At 44.3% G+C, this 18,329-nt stretch overlaps 2 protein-coding genes and 1 long non-coding RNA gene across 5 annotated transcripts in view; 1 reads left to right on the plus strand and 2 right to left on the minus strand.

Annotated features, from left to right (window-relative positions):
- Positions 1-18,329, minus strand: part of LOC146171003 (uncharacterized) — a 359,551-nt gene that overhangs the window by 245,494 nt on the left and 95,728 nt on the right. The window lies entirely within an intron of this gene.
- The window catches only part of LOC146171010 (uncharacterized), a 63,224-nt gene that overhangs the window by 6,600 nt on the left and 38,295 nt on the right, over positions 1-18,329 (minus strand). The gene's annotated exons all lie outside the window — the stretch shown is intronic.
- Positions 4,349-17,784, plus strand: LOC146171011 (uncharacterized). Its single transcript, XM_084586576.1, has 3 exons — positions 4,349-4,526; positions 5,263-5,409; positions 17,522-17,784. Exons 1-3 carry the CDS (start codon positions 4,376-4,378, stop codon positions 17,635-17,637), a joined length of 414 nt encoding a protein of 137 aa, XP_084442702.1. The 5' UTR covers positions 4,349-4,375; the 3' UTR covers positions 17,638-17,784.

Raw genomic sequence — 18,329 nt, forward strand, 5'->3', positions numbered from 1 at the left:
GTGATAGCCACAGTTGCTTATGCGTCATAAAACCCCATATAGAATTCTGCGTATGGAGCCGCAACTTTAAACCCAAGCTCTAAGGCCATCTTAGCTCATGCAGTGCTGAGGGCACTGCTGCCACCCAGTCAAGTGATCTTGCAACTTTGGCGACAGGTTGCAAAGCTTGAACAGTTACTGTGCACTCCTAATGCACTGTATGCAATGACTATGGCGAAGGAAGGCGAGAGACGGTGGCAGGCGGGCACCATCTACAAAGCTATCCGATAGCCCTTTTCGGGCCCTGACAGAAAGAACACTTTCATATAATGCCTCCTTCCTGGTAAGCATGTGAAGCTCTCATTGTTACAATTGTTTTTTTTTTTTTTTTTAATTGTGTTTATGAAGAGCAGTACTCTCCCCCATTTTTTTTCTTTGTGCCACTCCACCGAGAGTACCATAATGGCAGACCCTGATTCTCTGCAAGAACAAAGAGTAGAGTTGCCTGGCACTTCCTATGATTTTGTTACTCTTCAGAAATGCTTGCTTTTGTCGCAATGCCCCGTCTACTTACTCCCTTGGCTTTGGTATCTGTGACAGCACCTTTTGCATGACATTGTGGCCTATAAGGTTTGACAGCAGTAGTCAGTAAGCCAAGCACAGATTCCTCGTGAACTTTTACTAAAGCTTTCGTAGCACACTTGTTGCATGCAGGTTACCTGCATGGTTGGTCAAAGGACCCCATGCCTTGGGGTGTGCAGTTAAGCTGCACAATGGGGAACTTGTGAAGCTGCCAAAGTTTCTCAGGGAAGCAGACAAGACCATCCTCACCTTACATACATCTTGAGCTTTGGGCTATTTGTGCCTCATAAAAGAGTCAAAAGATTGTGACCTATTATATACATACTGCTTCATAAAGCGCTTTTAAATGGCACCTTCGTTTCTTAACAAAGGTAGGACTTTTCAATAACCAAGATAAAGCAAAAAAATTATGCCGAATTCAAATTTACTGCAAAAGCATGGGGTAAATAAAGATGTGAGGTATGTCTGATGCCGTGGCCTTTGTCTTCAACTATTTGAGGATGCCTCTTGCAGTTGGCAGGTGACATGAACAGGTGACTCCTGTGACGTCACAAGACCGCACGTCACGGTGGAATCGGCAAGTGCTGCTAACTTTAGCTTCGCCATTGAGATGGGAGGGTGAGATCAGAATCGCCTTTTGAGTCCCAGGCTAGACATGCTACCCTAGGTCACACAAGCACATTCATATGGCTTGGTTAAAGTTGGGCTTTATATCTATGTCACTCCCGGCAGCTTGAGCAGCACACATTACGGCCCACCTCACAGCATGCCTCTGGCAGGTGGCATGGCTGGCCACTTTTCGGCTGTTTCTGTGACACCATCTGTCTTAAATTTACCTGCCTTTGTATCATTAAAAAAAACAGCGCAAACAAACGGGGACGACAGGAAGAAACAACAGGAACAGGCGCTGTTCCTGTTGTTCCTGTTGTTTCTTCCTGTCGTCCCCGTTTGTTTGCGCTGTTTTTTTTAATGATGTATCACCAACTCGCCCGCTTAACTATCCTGCCTTTGTGCTTGCTTGCATTAAATGTGCGTGTGACATCAGCAGCGACATATGTTCTCATGTGGTTTAACCATGTAAACTGTCCTGATCTTCAATCTGCTTTAAAATAGCAGGCCTGGTCCTTTGTGGCAATTGTCAAATGCCGAGAAACTTGCGCTAAGCGATACAAGGAACAGCAGGCAAGAAGATACGTCATCTACATACACCTTATATCACGTATATCAAAATAAACTACGCCAAACTAGTGTTCTTGCTTGCTTTATTAAATTTCCCACATTAAAAATTTTTTTCAGGTGTATATAACAGCAAAAGAGCAGCATTTCTTCGTTACAGTACAGATCTAAGTATGATCATTTTTGCATTAACTACACTTACATTGAATACTTGGGCTCACAAAAAGACTGAGGTAGACCCTAAGTTCCATGCCACGGCGACCCCTTTTGTGATGGGTAAACCAAGGCGCCCTTGGGTTGTGCGATGTCAGTACACGTTATAAAACCCAGGTGGTTGAAATTTCTGGACCATTCTACTATGCTTTGAGACGTTAAACCCATTAACTAAAGAAGTAAACCCCAAGTGATCTTTCTTTACCCACACAGGAGTAGCACATTATACGGCTGAAAAGAAAGTTAACTGAATCACAGAAAATGTGAGCGCATACAGCTGTAGGTATAATAATCTACTGGTAGTAAATTTACTGCCAGCTGGTTCTTAAAAGGACATGCATGTGTACACATACTGCTATGACAGGAAGCACACTTCTAAGCAGTAATAATTTTTTTTTAGTGCCTAAAGCTTTGAATAAACATGTGCATGTCTTTTGAGTGTCCTGCATATGCTGACGAGCATGCATACTACGAACATAGCATAGAAAAGCTCTCCCCAGTGCCTTTAACAATGGGCATTGTTTTAGGTCTCTCAGCCTGCCCTAGGCAATAGAGACTCGCAACAAACTTTTTATTTACGTATTTGAAAGACATTGGACTTTTAGACAAACTAAGTTCACCTTGAATGTCACACTGTGGCATTTTTCACGCTGTGAACTCTATAAGTACATTTATCGGACTATGCATTTCATCATTTCATTTTATACCATGACTCCACGATGCACCTTAGAACGCACTTAATGGCTGCATTTTATCTCCCTCTTCGTTTCTTTCAATCTCCCCAGGATTCTTTTTCCATCGTTACCTCCCGAATTCCCCTTCCTACACAGAGTAGCATGTCAGAGAAATTTAAACGGCTAAAATCTCTGTTCTTCATTAAAGGGTCTCTCTCTCTCTGTGCATGTCTTTTGACCTTGTGGCCAGCAGGCACCACCACAACACTTTGAACTCGCACAGAGAACATACTTTTGTCGGCATAAAGGACTTTTTCAAGCTCACAAGACTTTTAGAATAAAAACAACCAAAGTAATATATATGTCTCTTTGTGTGCATTCTTGTGACAACGTACCAGGCACATGGACTCTTGTGAAATTGCTGCACCTACTGTCCACTGCTGTACATTTAAACACCCAGCACACCAATCCTGTTTTGATCTGTATTTTTTCATGTTTTCGAAATAGCACAAGTGCACTGGTCCACAGTCAAGAGATGTGTAAGAATGCTCTTCCCGGTTGAATTGAGGCCTTTTGTAGTTACAGAGTCAGCACCTGTGACTCAAGTCCCAACATCAACTACAGTTGATGTCATGACACATATAAGCCAAGGTGGGGCTCATTTCTAGAAGAGTCAGTATTTTAGTCCACATGGGCATGCCTGCTACGAGCAATGATGAATATGTTTTGAAAATGCCCAAATATTGCAGACAAGAAAAGCATGCTCTGCAAAGTCTGCATTAACCGTTCCCATGGCATGGACGAGCAGGGTCATGTTTTTCTAGTGAAAGTAGCAAAGGACAATTAAGCTCGGCTCAGTGACTACTTTTATTTCTTGAAGTACTGGGGAAGGTGGAGGTGTTCTGGGTGAAAACAGAACATATATGAGGCAACACAAGCAGAAGTGCTTTTAAACTGATGAAGAAAGTATACTGAAGTTCTTTTGGACAGCAATAGAAAATGAATTGACTGGTTCTGTTCAGAATTTGTGGTAGTAGCACAGCACAAAATGGTAAACAAGGATCAATATATTTCTAGCATCATCCTGACATTTCAACAACTCATTTGGCATCCTAGACAGTATGACGAAATATTTACAGCTATGTGAGAAAAGTTAACCTTTGTTTATATTTTACGAATTAACAGTTAACTAAAATGTAAGCATGTACAACAAGGCAGTACATGAAGTCCCGGCAGCCCATGACATGAACTAAAATACAGTGATGATCATCTGCCCTGGTGCTTCTCTGCAGTGCACAAGTACAGAGGGGCGAAGCATACACAACAAACGGTGTGCTAGCATACAGGCAGGCTGTGCCTAAGACAGCTGAAAGCAACAACGATGCACTTACATATGAAGGCCAGTTCTCGGGAAAGCAACATAAAAAAAAAAAAAAAAGATACTGCAACAGCGAGTAGCTATACGGGTAGCTACCGCACCAAGTTAACATGTACTACGTACTACTTTAAGTACAGCACTGCAAACTTGGAGAAGACGTGACCGAAGGGGCTGTAAGCAACTCGCACTGTACACAAACCTCGCAAGGGGAGCGGCTAAAACTCGCCATGAATAATGCCAGTGTTGCCTGGATTTTTGCTGGACAGCCGCCCCGAATCCCTAGCAATCCCTAGGTCGGATTGTCCCTAGTTGAGGGCACGGCGTGCCGGCGGGCCACCGCTCATCGCCCGCCACCCACCCTGCTTGGTTGGGGATGCCGCCGGTGCCGCGGCGGCGGTTTGGTGTCGTGGCTTTTGTTGTAGTAAACGAGACTGTGCCTGTTGCACGGACGGGTGCGATCGAACTGACTGGTGTGCGCGCCATGAACAACCCTGGCACATCTGCTGCGGCTTCGGTACAGAAAGGTTAGTGCCCGGTCTGTGAAAATATTTTAGTTGTGGACAAAGCATGCCAATGAAGGTGCCGCCATGTTCAAATTTTAGCTGCCAGTTTTGCGTGCAATGTTCGTGGTTATATGCTGTCCGCTTACCGTTCTTATTTGTCACATACTGCAGGGATTTGTGCCAAGGTATGCACTTGCAGCACGCGCCAATTTAGCACTGTTGAAGGCGAGCACTGCACTGTCTTATGATGCTGCTAACTGGCGCTTGATGCTTTGTCTTCTATCAACCAGATACTCACGGCACTCGTCAGTGATTAGCTGCTTAGGGCGACGAAGCTCATTTTATGCTTTTTACGTTCTTGGCCCCGATTCTCCATACGCTGTTCGTTTTGATCACATCCGGGTGAAGTACTTGCCTATGATATCGCTCGAGCATCACTAGCTTGAAACTAGTGATACATATTGAGCACCAAAAGCTCTAAACTAGCACTGAACCTTTCACAGCTAAAAGCGGCAGCTATATGGATGATATTCTGCGTACCCTTGATGAAATTTTGCCTAGTTTGCGTCGGGTACGACAAAAGGATAAGCTCTGTTGAGACAACAGAAATGATAACGTAAATACCGTTTAGACAACTCCATTGTAGCACGGAGACCACGTAGAGGTGCTTCGAAGTAATGAACTCGCTACTGAACTCCCCTTATGTGTGTGTGATTTTTTTTTTCCTGTACCTTTAGTTTCTTACACTCCTTACTAGAGCCCTGCACGGGTTGGATTTTCCAGCCCCTTCCCTGGCCCACGTTTGAAGACCATCCCGGATCCATGGTTCCAAGCCCATCGGCAATGATTAATGGCCCGGACCCGGCCTGCGCTTCCACGACAGGGCCTGTGCCAAACCTGCAAAGTAAGTCTGAACAGGCGCCTTAAAAATGTATTGCTTAACTAGCACATAACAATAAATCAAGATGAGAGACAAACCTTGCAAAATATTCTTGGTTGAGAAGGGCACAGTTAAAGCACCGACAGAAGCAAAGGCATGGTGAAGAATATTTTGACAAGACATTTTATGTAAAGCTATCTAGCACAATGTACATTTAAAAGGTGTGGATTATGGGCATTTTAACTATGACTCCTTATAAGCAATTGGCTCTTGGTGCAAGTTCTTTGCTTAATCACCTACAAAAAGACTGCCCCTGGCAACTTTGCCCCAGGAACATTAGTGGGCAAGGGCAGAAAAAACCAAAATTTACATATTCATTGAAGAAATCACAGCCACATTGTCACATCTCTGTGGAGACGAAAAGCGGTAGCGTCTGTTCATTTTGCATGTATATGTTATTGGATATGTAAAGATTCCTAAAGCAATAAGCTCTTATCCTACAGCATTTATTGTAGCGTAGAGACATTCTTTGGGGGGGGGGGGGGGGGAGTCAGAATTTTTATGAACAGATGGCTGCCTGCCGAGCAGTCAATTGAAGGTCCTTGTCCAGGGGCTGTTATAAGGCTTCAAATGTCCAGCCGTTAGCGGTAACACAAAGGTTAGAAGCTACCCTCTTGCTCACTGATTTCTGAGAAATCCTAAGCTGATGGTGTTGAGTACTTCAGTAGGCACGTGCTTATGCAAACGGGCTGTGTCATGCATGACAGGTTACAGCACTTCATAACACCTCCATTGTAGTACAGTTCGCTATCGAGTTTTGAGCCTTTCCTTTTTAACTTTTTTCACTTGTGTCATTGAATGCAGCCCGGCATGTTCGTACTAAATTACTTGGACAAAACACCGAGTGGCACTGATTAAACTCTGTTTACAAATGAGCTTTCTCTCATTCTCTGTCAACATATGTACTAGTAGTGGTTTATTCATAAACCACCGGAATGATTTTAGTGCTGGAATTCCATCTCCAAAAGAAGCCATACACAGCTTTACCCAGCCTGGCCTCGTTCCGCCACTGCAAGCTGCAAGCCCAGGCCTGCATGTCAAGCCCGAGCCAGGTCCAGACCCATAAAAACGGCAATTTTCCAGCCCGGCCCAGGTTTTCGGGCTGCCCGAATTCATGCTCTGCTCCATACACTGTTGAAATTATTTGCCGAGAATAAGTTCTCAGCAGGCAGTACTTTGGTAATCTCTGTTAGGAAGAAATTACATGCCATAATTTTTTTGCCCTGGAAACTTGCTTACACGACTACCTCAAAAATATCACCCAGACGTGTCCCTTGCCTGCAGTCGCTTGCTGTACAAACAGCATTGCAATTTATTTGCTGACACTATGGCGCATGTAGTACGAAACAAAAGGAGGTCATTATTTGCTAGAAGACGATTGTGAAAGTATGAAAAATTTCAGTCACTGCTATTTTCATGGGAAAATGTCGCATGGCCTTGTATAGCCAATTAGGGCCAATTGACGAGAAATTTTTGCTCAAGATTTCTGCCAGCAGAGTAGGCACTGCTGTCATTTCTAATAGCTATTTCGTTGTTCATTCATTTGCAGCGGCACCAACATGTTCTGTTGTCTGTGTTTTGTGCGCCCATATTCTGTTCGTTGCTTTAAAACATTTCTGGGTAAGTGCAGTCGAGACCGCGAGCATAGTGTTGGGTGAATTCACCAGGCGGCATGACAAAAGGAGGCAGTGTGGTGTAGAGGAATCCACTTGCGCCAAAGACAGAGACTGCAACCATGCCAGACAGGTTGCCAAGACATCGAACGAGAAGCCAGACTAGCCTATTGCCGAGAAGCTTACCAAATGCGGAATCAAGCCAAGACTGAAGCGGCAGCTACAAATGCGGCACCGGCCGATGGCTAATGCTTTTGACTTGGTTCAAAGAGAGCTGAACCTCTGCAATATTTAATATTTCATAACAAAGGCTTCAAAGATTTGCCTCAAGTGATTCCAGGTAGCCCTGCATTCACCTTTGTCACGTTTTACACCTGCAAGAAACAAATAGTGGTGCGTAATTGCTCCAAGCGATGTTCTCTTTGTTTTCCTTTTTAACTTGATACCATAAAAAGCACCCTGTGTGGCAGCACCTGCTGACTTGGTCATGTCATGTAGCCTTGTGTTGTCACACAATCTGACGGACAGTCATTGCAGTGCTGCGTCACCTTCCTGCCACTTGCCAGATACATGCCCATAATTTTTCATGGATGCCAGATTTTCTGCAGTATGGGACCCATCACAATATTTTTTGTTGCCAGATTCCAGTAGTGCAGTGTTTCGTGACTTTTTTGTCACTTGTCCGGCAGCAAGACACATTTATTGCCGAGATATTTCGATTTGAAGTTGAAGAGGTCTGTTTTCCTTCCAAGGGATTTAGACTTGGGAAAATGATGCAAACGATGGTGTAGACATAGACTCCGTGATTCTTGATGCATAGCGAGCAGTGCAATCTAGCAGCAGCTGAAATTAAAGCTACAGTTCGCCAAAGCCGTCTATTTGTTTGCACCAGGCATAGATCTTGAGCTTGACTGCAAAGTTCTCGCAGTGAATCTTGACCTTTGCACCCACAGAGCATGCGGTGCTTTTTAGAGTTGAGGTCACTTGACTAACAGGATAGAATGTACGAGTGCCGGCGTGGCGGCAAAGTTTGTAGCTAGCGAAGCTATGGATGCGGCCACAGACATTGCCGAGCTACCATCACGAGTGACGAGTAAAGACTGCTACAGATCCGTCTTTTTTGAATAGCAGCAAGGGGTGAACAATGCATTGTGGCAGAAAGTTAAAAGAAAAAAGGGGTACACAGGGCCTGTTTTGCTCAATTTATTTAGTTTCCTTCACTATTGTATTTCTTAATATGAACCAACTGAGCTCCCTTTCGCTCAATGCTTCCTTGGGTGTCTACACCTTATGTGGTGCACTCTAGAGTCGCTGCCCTGCAGATGGCAAACTGATGTGCCAGTAAGGTCTGTGCATGCACACTGGGAGAGTAGAAAATAGAGAAATAGAAATATTACGAGATAGTTTGGCAAACTCCTATGCTTATCATAGATATGAGACATCGGTGACACTATTAACAGCCAGCAAAAGCATTCAGCACACTTGGGATGCAATTGTTTAGCGGTGAGTGAAAAATGTGTGTAAAAAAATGCAGTTGCACTACACAAGTAATGTAATGCGAGAGGTCTCAGCTGTTCGTGTGGTGCAATGGCTAAGACATTCAGTTAAAACTCCAAAGGACTTAGAATTAAATCCTGTTCGAGGCCGTTTTTTTTTTCTTCTTTTTTTTTGTCGCTTTTTTTTTTTTTCTTAAGCACCCATGCAATTTAAATCTTACTTTTTCCAGCCTTTCTTTTCTTTCCCAGCTCCACTCGGGTCTGTGCAGGTTTATTCTGCCCAGTAAGTTGTAACTTAATCCTGTGTGCATTTCATACCAGATTTTTCAATAGAGAAGCGCTTACTGGGGCATGAACTTCATCAGAGGAAAACTCTGCTGCTCCGCACTTGTAAACCAAAGCATGTATATCAAAAATGAAACCATGTGGTGATGCCAAATGCATAGCTGTGACTTCGAAGAACCAAAACATACCACAACGAAACTGACTGCCTGTGGCACTGCCAAGCGCAAATTTATTTTTGGCTTCCAATATTTAGCCTGTCTTTTTGCCATTTTTGAAACAAAAATTAACAATTCAAACATGCAACCATAATACATGTTAGGCAGCCTCCGGGATCCCTTGCATGTCATTGTGCATGCATTTGCGATTTCTGTATTTCTGCAATGCCTGCATTTCTGTTCTCTTTTTTCTACCTTATAAGAGTTTTGTTTTCAGTGAAAGTGGTGTTTTTGTGATTAGGAGCCAGTATACCATCGCTGCAAGCCTACTTTTTCTTTGAGTGTTCCTTTAGCACTACTTGCAGGTCTACTGCAGGTCTTTCGTATTGCACTCTGAACAATTTTTTACCTATGCTTTTCATTAAGATTTTCGAAGCATGATGGGTTGTAGCGAATGGATTTGATTGCACCTGAAAACTTCCAACACAAATTGAGAGCGTGTAATTTCTCTTTTTTTTTTTTTGCTCACTGCGTGTTCTTTGCGAATGATGAATTTGACCACTTGCTTCACGAGGGAAGGCTCGAGGACGTTGAAGCTACTTCGATTGCCCGTCACTAGGCACAGTTATAGCAGTCTCGTAGCTCACTGGGTGCATGAGGTATTTGAGGTTACTACTCCTTATCGCCATAGACACCAGCAGGCTCAGCATATGTATCTAGGCATGCGGCTTCTTGTTGGTTGACCCCTTATCATTTATACTGCACAGTTTGTTGCATAATGGAAGCACAAGTTGACACAGGAAATGAAACGCCATGCAGTCCTCATCGCACTGGCCGTGCGCCACAGCGACTTGGAAATTGCCAACTTTCTGAATGTTGCGAAGCCTTTCGTTAACAAAGTGCGGACAGAACTGATGTGCTGTGACGGTGACGTGGCATCTGTGGCGAAAAGGAAAAAGCACAGTCAGCGGTCAGACGTCGTCAGAACACCTGATTTTCTTCAGAGGCTGCAAGTCATCGTGAGTGACAACCCAGAGAAGTCAATGTGGGACATTGCAAAGGAGCTCGATGTCGTAGAGTCAGCTGCCAGGCTTGCTGTGCACGAGGACGTGAGGTACCATTTCTGTGTCATGAGGAGGCCGCAATTCTTTTCTGGTAAAGGTCGGGAGAATAGTCTGCTCTGGTCCAAGCGCTTGCTAGGCAAGCTGAAGAGCCTGGAATGCTTTTTTTTTCTTTCAGATGAAAAGAACTTCGATCAAGACCAAAAAGCTAATTGCCATAATGAAAGATGGCTTTACGGAAGCGCTAATGAGGTGCCGACAGCATTGCAGACAAAATTTCTGTTTGTGATGGTGTCAGCAGCCGTCGGCAACAAGGGTGATGTCATGCTGCCACACTGTTTTGCAGAAGGACTCCGCGTTAATGCTGCCGAGTACGCAGAGGTGCTTGCCACCGTTGTGAAGCCCTGGACTGATACTGTTTCGAAAGGAAAATCTTGTGTCTTTCAGCAACATTCGGCTCTCGCCCACACCGCCTGCGTCACCCACGAGTGGCTGGCCAACAACTTCCAATAACCACATCACTCCCAACTTGTGGCCTCCTAGTTGTCCAGATTTGAAATCACTGGCGTCGTTGAGAGAGAAGCCGACAAAAGACCACATAATACAAAAAACTCTTAAGGTCGCCACTGCGAACTCAATGGGCAGTACCTCTAAGAACCACCTGATCCGTGCATGCAGCCATTTCCGAAGCCGAATTGAATTGGTTATTGCTGCAAGTGGCGCATTCATTGAGTAATGTGAAAATAAACAGTAAGAGAAATATCTCCTAAAGTTTGGTGAAAATATATATATATTTGCTGGAGATATTCTCTGCCTGAAGCCAACATTGCATCCTTAAATGCCTCGTGCACCCGGTATATTGCAAGATATGTGGCTCGAAAGTTCAGGCACAAATCAAAATGTAGTACTTATTCTGTATCTAATTTTGAGCAAATTATGTGTGCAAAAAAACAAAAAAAAAAAGAATTCATCTCAAATTTTGACCACCGAGGTCTTCTTTATACGTCTGCAGAGCTTGCAAAGCTCGTAAACACGCTGGAAAATTCGATTTCTTTAAATTATTTATTTCATTTCAATAATTGAGATTAAGACAAGCAACATTCATAATTTTGCGATGTTTTTGAAAAGCCCAGATGTTCCCGAGCCTGGATATTCTGCCCATGACAGAAAAATTACTCTTCGCATAGAGAAGTTCTACGTCCAGATGAGGTTCTGTTTTTATATGAAGTCGCTAAACTAAGAGCAGAGCTCTAAACCAGAGCAGATAATGCACCTGAAGGTGACGAGATGGAAAAAATTATATTCTAGGGCTCTGTTTAATGACCCTGCCCGCGTCTTGTGTATTATTTTCAAATTTAGCAGCTTAATCATTCACGTGCTCGTAGTTCAGTGACATTTTCATATAATTCTGTAGTGTTTCTTATGTTGGTACCATATGCTTGAACTATTTATATTCACTTAAAGGGGTCATGACAGCTAAAATCTGAGCATAAACTGATTATTGCATTTCACTCCATTCACATAAATTATAAATCCTCGAAATTTGAGATTTCAGTGCAGTAGATAGTTTATAATGATTTTTTATTATTAATAGCGAAAGCAGCTTTATGGTTTGGCAACCTTGGGCGCTGACGTTACACGATATCATCCCCATGCTTTCTGCTATTCATGGTGACTGCGGCACTCTTGCATGCATGCCGTGGATTGTGGTCACTAAGAGCCTTTTTCTTTCTTCAGCAAAAATATTTCATTCGCATATTATTTTTACTTTGGCAAGCCTTCACTATAGTGTGCAACCTTAGCGATCCTTGGACTTGTTTTGGGCTTCGTCTAGAGATTGTCGAGAAGGCCAAAATAGATGTGCTCATGCTGTATTATTTAAGCATACAATCTGAAGCACATTATTCTTACGTTTTGAGAGTTAGCTTGTTTAGCAACAAGCACTCCCATATATAAAAAGGCACATGTCCAACGTTTCCTTCCTGGTCTTAAATCGGTAACCAATCAGCAACACAGTTGATATGAATCGAAGTTCGGTTTACATTCGGCTTCTGTTTTGGTGAGCAGTCAAGGTCGACAAGTCTCGTTCTGAATGAGGCCAATTTGGGAAAGCGACCCACCGTTTGCCTTTGCAAGTGTGAACATCGGTCAGTCTGAGCGGTTCCTTAATCGCACACCCTTTGCAATCCTCAATCGTGAATGGGCCTTTAAACTGCACGCTGGTCACATGTTGGTTACAGTCAGTGTGCAGTAAAACATCTTCAGAACACAGCGGGCCTGTTTGTAAGCAGCACAATTTCTGCTGCCAAGAAGGGTAGAAAGGCCTTTATGACTTATTGGAGATTTAATTGACCACATGCTCTGAAGTTTCTTCAAAAAGCCGATATTTCTGCTATAAAACATCAACATTTCCGCTCCATAGCTGTTTCAGCACGTCTGTCCTGCTTTCTGCTCCATTTAGCTGCTCCAAAAAGCATATTTGCTTGCTCCAAGAGCTGCTCTAAACACCTATTTTGGCCACGCACACATGGTACTGCTTTTCACGAGCCCCTGTCCAAAAGTGCTGGAAGAAGACAATAACGATGCTATTTTGGGGCCTACTTCACGCAAATTCAGCACTCAGACTTCGACTACCTTGAAGGAAAGTCATCCTTGCCACTTAAGAGTGTTCAAACGTGGACTAGCCTCCCTTGCGCTTTATAATGGCGTTCGCACCCTGACCGCCTACTTACTTGTCCCTGTGGGCCTTCTCGATGAAATCCTACAGGCCCCTCATGATGAGCCCACAGCTGGGCGTCTAAACTTTATTTTACTCTGAGTCGCATTCAGGTTAAATAATATTGGCCCATATTGGCCTCGTCTATCTGCTAATGTCACGCACTATGTCAGGAGTTGCTGTGACTGCTAACGCCACCGAACACTGCTAACAAGACTGCAGGATATACAGCCAAACCAATCACTTGCGAGGCCATTCCAACAGATCGGCATGGACTTACTAGGTCATTTCCCGACATTGACATCTAGCAACAAGTGGATAATAGTAGCAACTGACTACCTGACTCGCAACGCCGAAGCAAAGGGCCAAAGGCTTCTTCAGACTAATTATCGTTGTAGAAAGCGAGAAGCACATCATATCTGTCGTGTAAAAAACCCACTTCTCGTTGTCCGTGGCATTGTCCTCCTTGCATGCATTAACAGTCAGTCGGCCTGAAAGTTAAGCCGATGTAACTAGTTTCTCGCTTTAATGTCAGCACAGTAGCCTGCCGCGCTGTTGCTGCCGGCTAGAAGCGGAGAAGCAGGTCAACTCCATTCCACCTTGTGTATGGCAGGGAGCCCGAAAATTCCAAAAGCACTGTGGAATCTACACTGCAGAAGTGCGAAAGGCTGAGCGTTGCTGGTGCACACGGTGCATCCGTTTGCTCTCATTATCATTAACTAAATGCACCGTTATCATTGCTAATGCTGTCATTGTCATTATCACTAATTGCAGCATCATTGTCAGCGCTACTATCGTCGCATGTGAGACAACCGCAAGCTTGCCTTGCAGCGCCAGCTGAGCACTTCGCCATAGATGGTCCAGCGAGGTATACAAGTACATCGTACTCAAGTGCTCCAACACCAGATGGATGCTTTGAACGCGAAGGTTGGCATAGGAGTACGGAATTCCACAAGCCGGCCTGTTGGAGATATTCCAGCTTGCGTGGAGAGAGCAGATCCATAACCAGGTTTAAGAAGCAGAAATGAAGAGATGGCACAGCGAAGCACGGGCAAAGTCATCCCTGGCGGTGGACTCCAGCACAAAACACACGATCGCTAATGAGAACATCTATGACAACACACGAGACAGCGGACGGCAGCGGGTTACTCTGCGAGGCACGGAGTGGTTTTCTGTGCACAAGTGCTCCGAGTGCGACGCAGCCGATAAAACCATACGGCATGTTGTGATCGAGTGCCCGAAACTGTGGCCCTCCCCCCCTACAACTGCGACATCAGCACTGATGGAGACTCTTTCGACAGCACTTGGTCTGCAGTCGATGTCACCACCCAAAGAGCACACCCTGGGTAGGGCAGTAGAGGTGACAAAGCACCGCCTTGACTGGTGGCGTAAACGAAAAGATTGTTGAAGGACTCCCCCTTTTCCTTCCTCATTTCTTTTTTCTGGACTTTTGACCAATGCACAGCAGTTGGTATAGTTTTTGTTCTTTTTCTACTCCTTTATTTATTGGCCTAATGAAGAACTCTGTGATCCCTCGCTACAAAGGGGAGTGGCCGCATTAGCATCACGCAGACAAGGAGAATTATGATGTGTGTTTTAACTCATCCTCATGATAGACAAGGGCCCGCCGGGGTGGCGCAGTGGTTACGGCGCTCGACTACTGTTCCCAAGAATGCGGGATCGTAACCGGGCTTCGGCGGCCGCTTTTCAATGGAGACGAAAGCAAGGCCGCCTGTGTTCTATGTGATGTCAGTGCACGTTAAAGAACCCCAGGTGGTCGAAATTTCCGGAGTCCTGCACTACGGCATCTATCATAGCCTGAGTCGGTTTGGGATGTTAAACCCCGCAAACCAAACCAAATCACTGTAGACAAGATATATGTGCAGTTCACGATCCCGGGTGTGGCACAGTTGGTTAAAGCTTAGGCTGGCGATGCGAGGGATGCAGGTTCGATTCCCGGTGGATGCAGGATTTTTACCTTTCCGATGACATTAGTTTCGGTTTCAGGTGATGTAATTTGATCGAAAGCTATATTGTGACCGAACGAACGCCGACAGTATGAGCCATTAAAGCGCAGCTGCATCACTTTTCGAGAATTCTGCGACATTCAAGAATTTGACTCTCCATAAGCTGTCGGTAATGCTTGCAAAGTGTTTGTGTGCTATCTTTAAAACTGATGAAGTAATCAACGATTACAATTCGAGCTTCTCCTCACAGCACTGAAGGACTGCGTAGAAGCTCGATGATGACATCACGGACGGTAATATTTTTTCTTTACGTTACCTTCGCCCACATCATGCGGTGCCTTTTTTGATGCCATCAAACAATATTCCTGGGCCTTCAATTTTGGTAGCCTTGTTTTTACTTCTTCCAACCAAGCCATTCTATGCGGGAAACATACTGGTGCCGTCAATGATGTCATTATGTGCCCCCCAAGCGTCGCTGTGTGGTGAGGAGAAGCTCGATAGCTGAAGCGGTTTAAATCGCTATTTGCGCCATTGTTTGAAATGCTAGCGCGAAGATATCTTGCATGCTTAACCTGAAAGCTGTAATCATTTGATTCCTTGAAACTCATCAAAATCTACAACTGGTGCAGTTTCCCTTTAAAGGCTTTCGCCTTAATACAGCACTCGATGTCATGCTGATGCCACATGTAACGGAAAAGGACAGCCTCAGTGTCACTGCCTACCTTCAGCGTGCAGAAGCAGCCCGACTCGCCCAGTTGCGCATAAAAAGCCAGCAAGGCACCAATGCCTAACGTAACCTACAATGACAATGAAAATTACGAGCCAGCAGACCGACTCTAGGTTTGGATGCTGAATCACCATCGTGGATTTAATGAAAACTATAAATTTTACGCTGCTGTTTCCGCAAATCAAGTTCACTCATCTAGATGAAATGGGCTATGGAATTGTCCCCAGATGTTACTGACAGTACCCCAGGGGTGATACATGTCCAGAAATTGTATGTTGTGTGCCTAAAGCCCTATTATAACTGATGGACACTATTTATATTTTGCTTAATGTTTATTTTTGCCTACCTTTCTATTCAATGTAGAGCATTGGGCCGATGCTTCTTTGAGGGGGAAGTCATACCGCTTTTTCACGCTTTACGCCACCTGGACGCAGCTTTTACTCATTTTGTTGTACAATGATGAGATTTACCTCGCCACAACACAACACTGCTTCTACATTGTTCTTGATCATTGTACTTGGCAGGTTAACATGTTTCCTTGTTGCCTTTAAACTGAGCACTGGGCATTCTGTTGTTCGATGACCAGTGCCTTTGTCGTGATTGGCACCTTGTTGCAACGAAATAAACTCTGAAAGTGAATCCAATGTGCAGATAATGCTGTCAAACAGAGTACTGAGTTCTTTTTGGCTGATAGTAAATGATGGAATAAGAACACATGGTTGCAAAGAGCATATGTAGGCTCTTGAAGACGTTACCTGTGCTCCTTCTGCCATTAGCTTGTTAATCGGTGTGATGAACCACTAGTTTAAGAAACACTATCACCAACCAAATTATTTATTAGAACCCAACATTTCGCGACCAACTCGGTCCCTTCCTCAGGGGCGACAAGTTCGAGGCTCGCAGTAGCAGGCAGCGGCCTATGCTTAGCCGATCTGAAGAAGAATGGCTATACACGCGCCTTTATTCCAATGTGCTTTCCGCCGTCGAGCTTGCAGGACAAGAGGGTCGGTCAACACGGAAACGACGAAGCGCCCTCGCATTGTGCTCCCATACGTGGCGGGCACCAGTGAGGCGCTTGCACGCATCCTGCGCAAACACGTCTGTGTGTCGCACAAACCTACTTCAACAGTCTGCCGTTTTCTGCCGCTACCAAAAGACCGTATTCCTAGAGAAAAATAACCAGGCGTTATTTATAAAATCTCGTGCTCAGAGTGCTCTGCCTCTTATATCGGCGAAACAAAAAATCTGTCTGCGCATATTGCAGCACAAAAATGACGCCCGGCAATTGAACTCGAAAAGCAACCCCCCTCGCCGAGCACTGCGAATGCGCCGACCACAAAATCGCCTTTGGCGAGGTGAACATACTTGATGTGGTGGAGACCAACCCTTTCAAAAGACGTCATGTCTTTTTTCGGTTCATCCGGCCGACAGCTGCAGCAGTGAACAGGAATCTGGGGACGCTACCCTGGCTCTGCTACACGTGGACTTCGCCACGTGTGCCTGCTACTGCGGGCCTCAAACTTTAGTCGCCCCTGAGGAAGGGATCGAGTTGGACCCGAAACGTCGGGTTCTAATAAAAAATTTGGTTGGTGATGGTGTTTCTTAAACTTTTGTTTCAAGTACCCAACCAGGCGGAGTTACACCGAAGATGTTCTCGTTCAAGTCAATGAACCAATAGGAAAAGCTTTAGGCCTTTCCAGTGACAGGCATCGTAAAGAACCAATGAGTGCGGAGGACAAGTCTATTTGCCATGTTTGAGCCTAGTCAGAGCCTCTATGAAGGCACACAAAGGACAACTTGATAACTCATTTTGGATATGTTGACATTCATCCAGCAGTAGTTATGGCTGACTGCATGGCAGTGTAGCCTAGCCTCTGAAATCTGCTTCCAAAAATTGATGTCAACATACGCAGTTTACTTGTGCAATCCGTTGGTGTTGGCAATACCTGTACTTTTTTTTTTTATTTTGTATTTTCCAGTCTACAAGAGTTCTGTTTCTTGCTGTCTTTTTTTTGAGACTCACTTTTGACAACTTGGAAAATCTTTCTTTTTGCAGAGTTCAAAGACTGGAAGGACCATATGGAAATCTGTGAAGTGGCTCATTTTGTTAGTGGCAGGAATGGCTCATCTGCATACCATGCAGGTTTTTGCAAATGCACATCTGTTTGTTAGCCGACTTTGAAAAATAAGAGGGCTAAGGAACCTGTTCCACATCATGTTCAAAATAGGCTGTGCTTATATGCCTAAGCTGCTTCTGACATTGCCATGGTGCTTTTGATTTTGTATACAAATGCTATCTGAATAAAAGGTGCCTACGTATCTTGTATGTTTAATGAACTCAAGCATGTGATGGCTCACATGCATCACATTGTTAATGATGGTCCCCAAGATACACAGCATTTAATTGATGCTAATTATATGGAGTTAGCTGCACGTTAACCCGGTAACCGCCAAATTAACTCCCGAAAAACATACTAACATCGGCAGGTTTAGTTGTAATGTTTTTCATACCATTCTAATTCTAAAAAGTTTCCTTCATTAGTAAAGCATGCTGTCACTTCGCCATCTTTGTTTTGTTTTTTTTTACCAGTGTACGCACATCGCAAACGTGGTCAGAGTAACTGTCAGGTACAAATTCTAGATTGTCAGCGAAGCTGCTGTCTGAACTACTTTACGAAAGAGCTCTTTTTTGTTGAGGCATCACCGCCACCGGCACTCTTTGTGTGTGGCACTATCATAAAATGACTTTTGTCATGCCAAAAATGTGTGCTAAAGACTGAAATGCGCATTTTTTTTCCATGGATAACTATTGCTCTGTAGAGTTGAAAATGCAATCAATGTATTTACCAAATCTATTCCTTTTT

This window comes from Amblyomma maculatum, unplaced genomic scaffold, assembly GCF_055883805.1.
Source record: "Amblyomma maculatum isolate TAMU_Amacu unplaced genomic scaffold, ASM5588380v1 scaffold_24, whole genome shotgun sequence".
NCBI classification, from domain to species: Eukaryota; Metazoa; Arthropoda; class Arachnida; order Ixodida; family Ixodidae; genus Amblyomma; species Amblyomma maculatum.

What these genes read in the sequence shown, in the direction of transcription:
- LOC146171011 (XM_084586576.1), top strand. Translation starts at nt 4,376, where the DNA reads ATGCCGCCGGTGCCGCGGCGGCGGTTTGGTGTCGTGGCTTTTGTTGTA. An exon ending in TGCGGCTTCGGTACAGAAAG is followed by an intron (nt 4,527 to 5,262) that starts GTTAGTGCCCGG and finishes ACTCCTTACTAG; the next exon opens with AGCCCTGCACGGGTTGGATT. An exon ending in GCCTGTGCCAAACCTGCAAA is followed by an intron (nt 5,410 to 17,521) that starts GTAAGTCTGAAC and finishes TTCTTTTTGCAG; the next exon opens with AGTTCAAAGACTGGAAGGAC.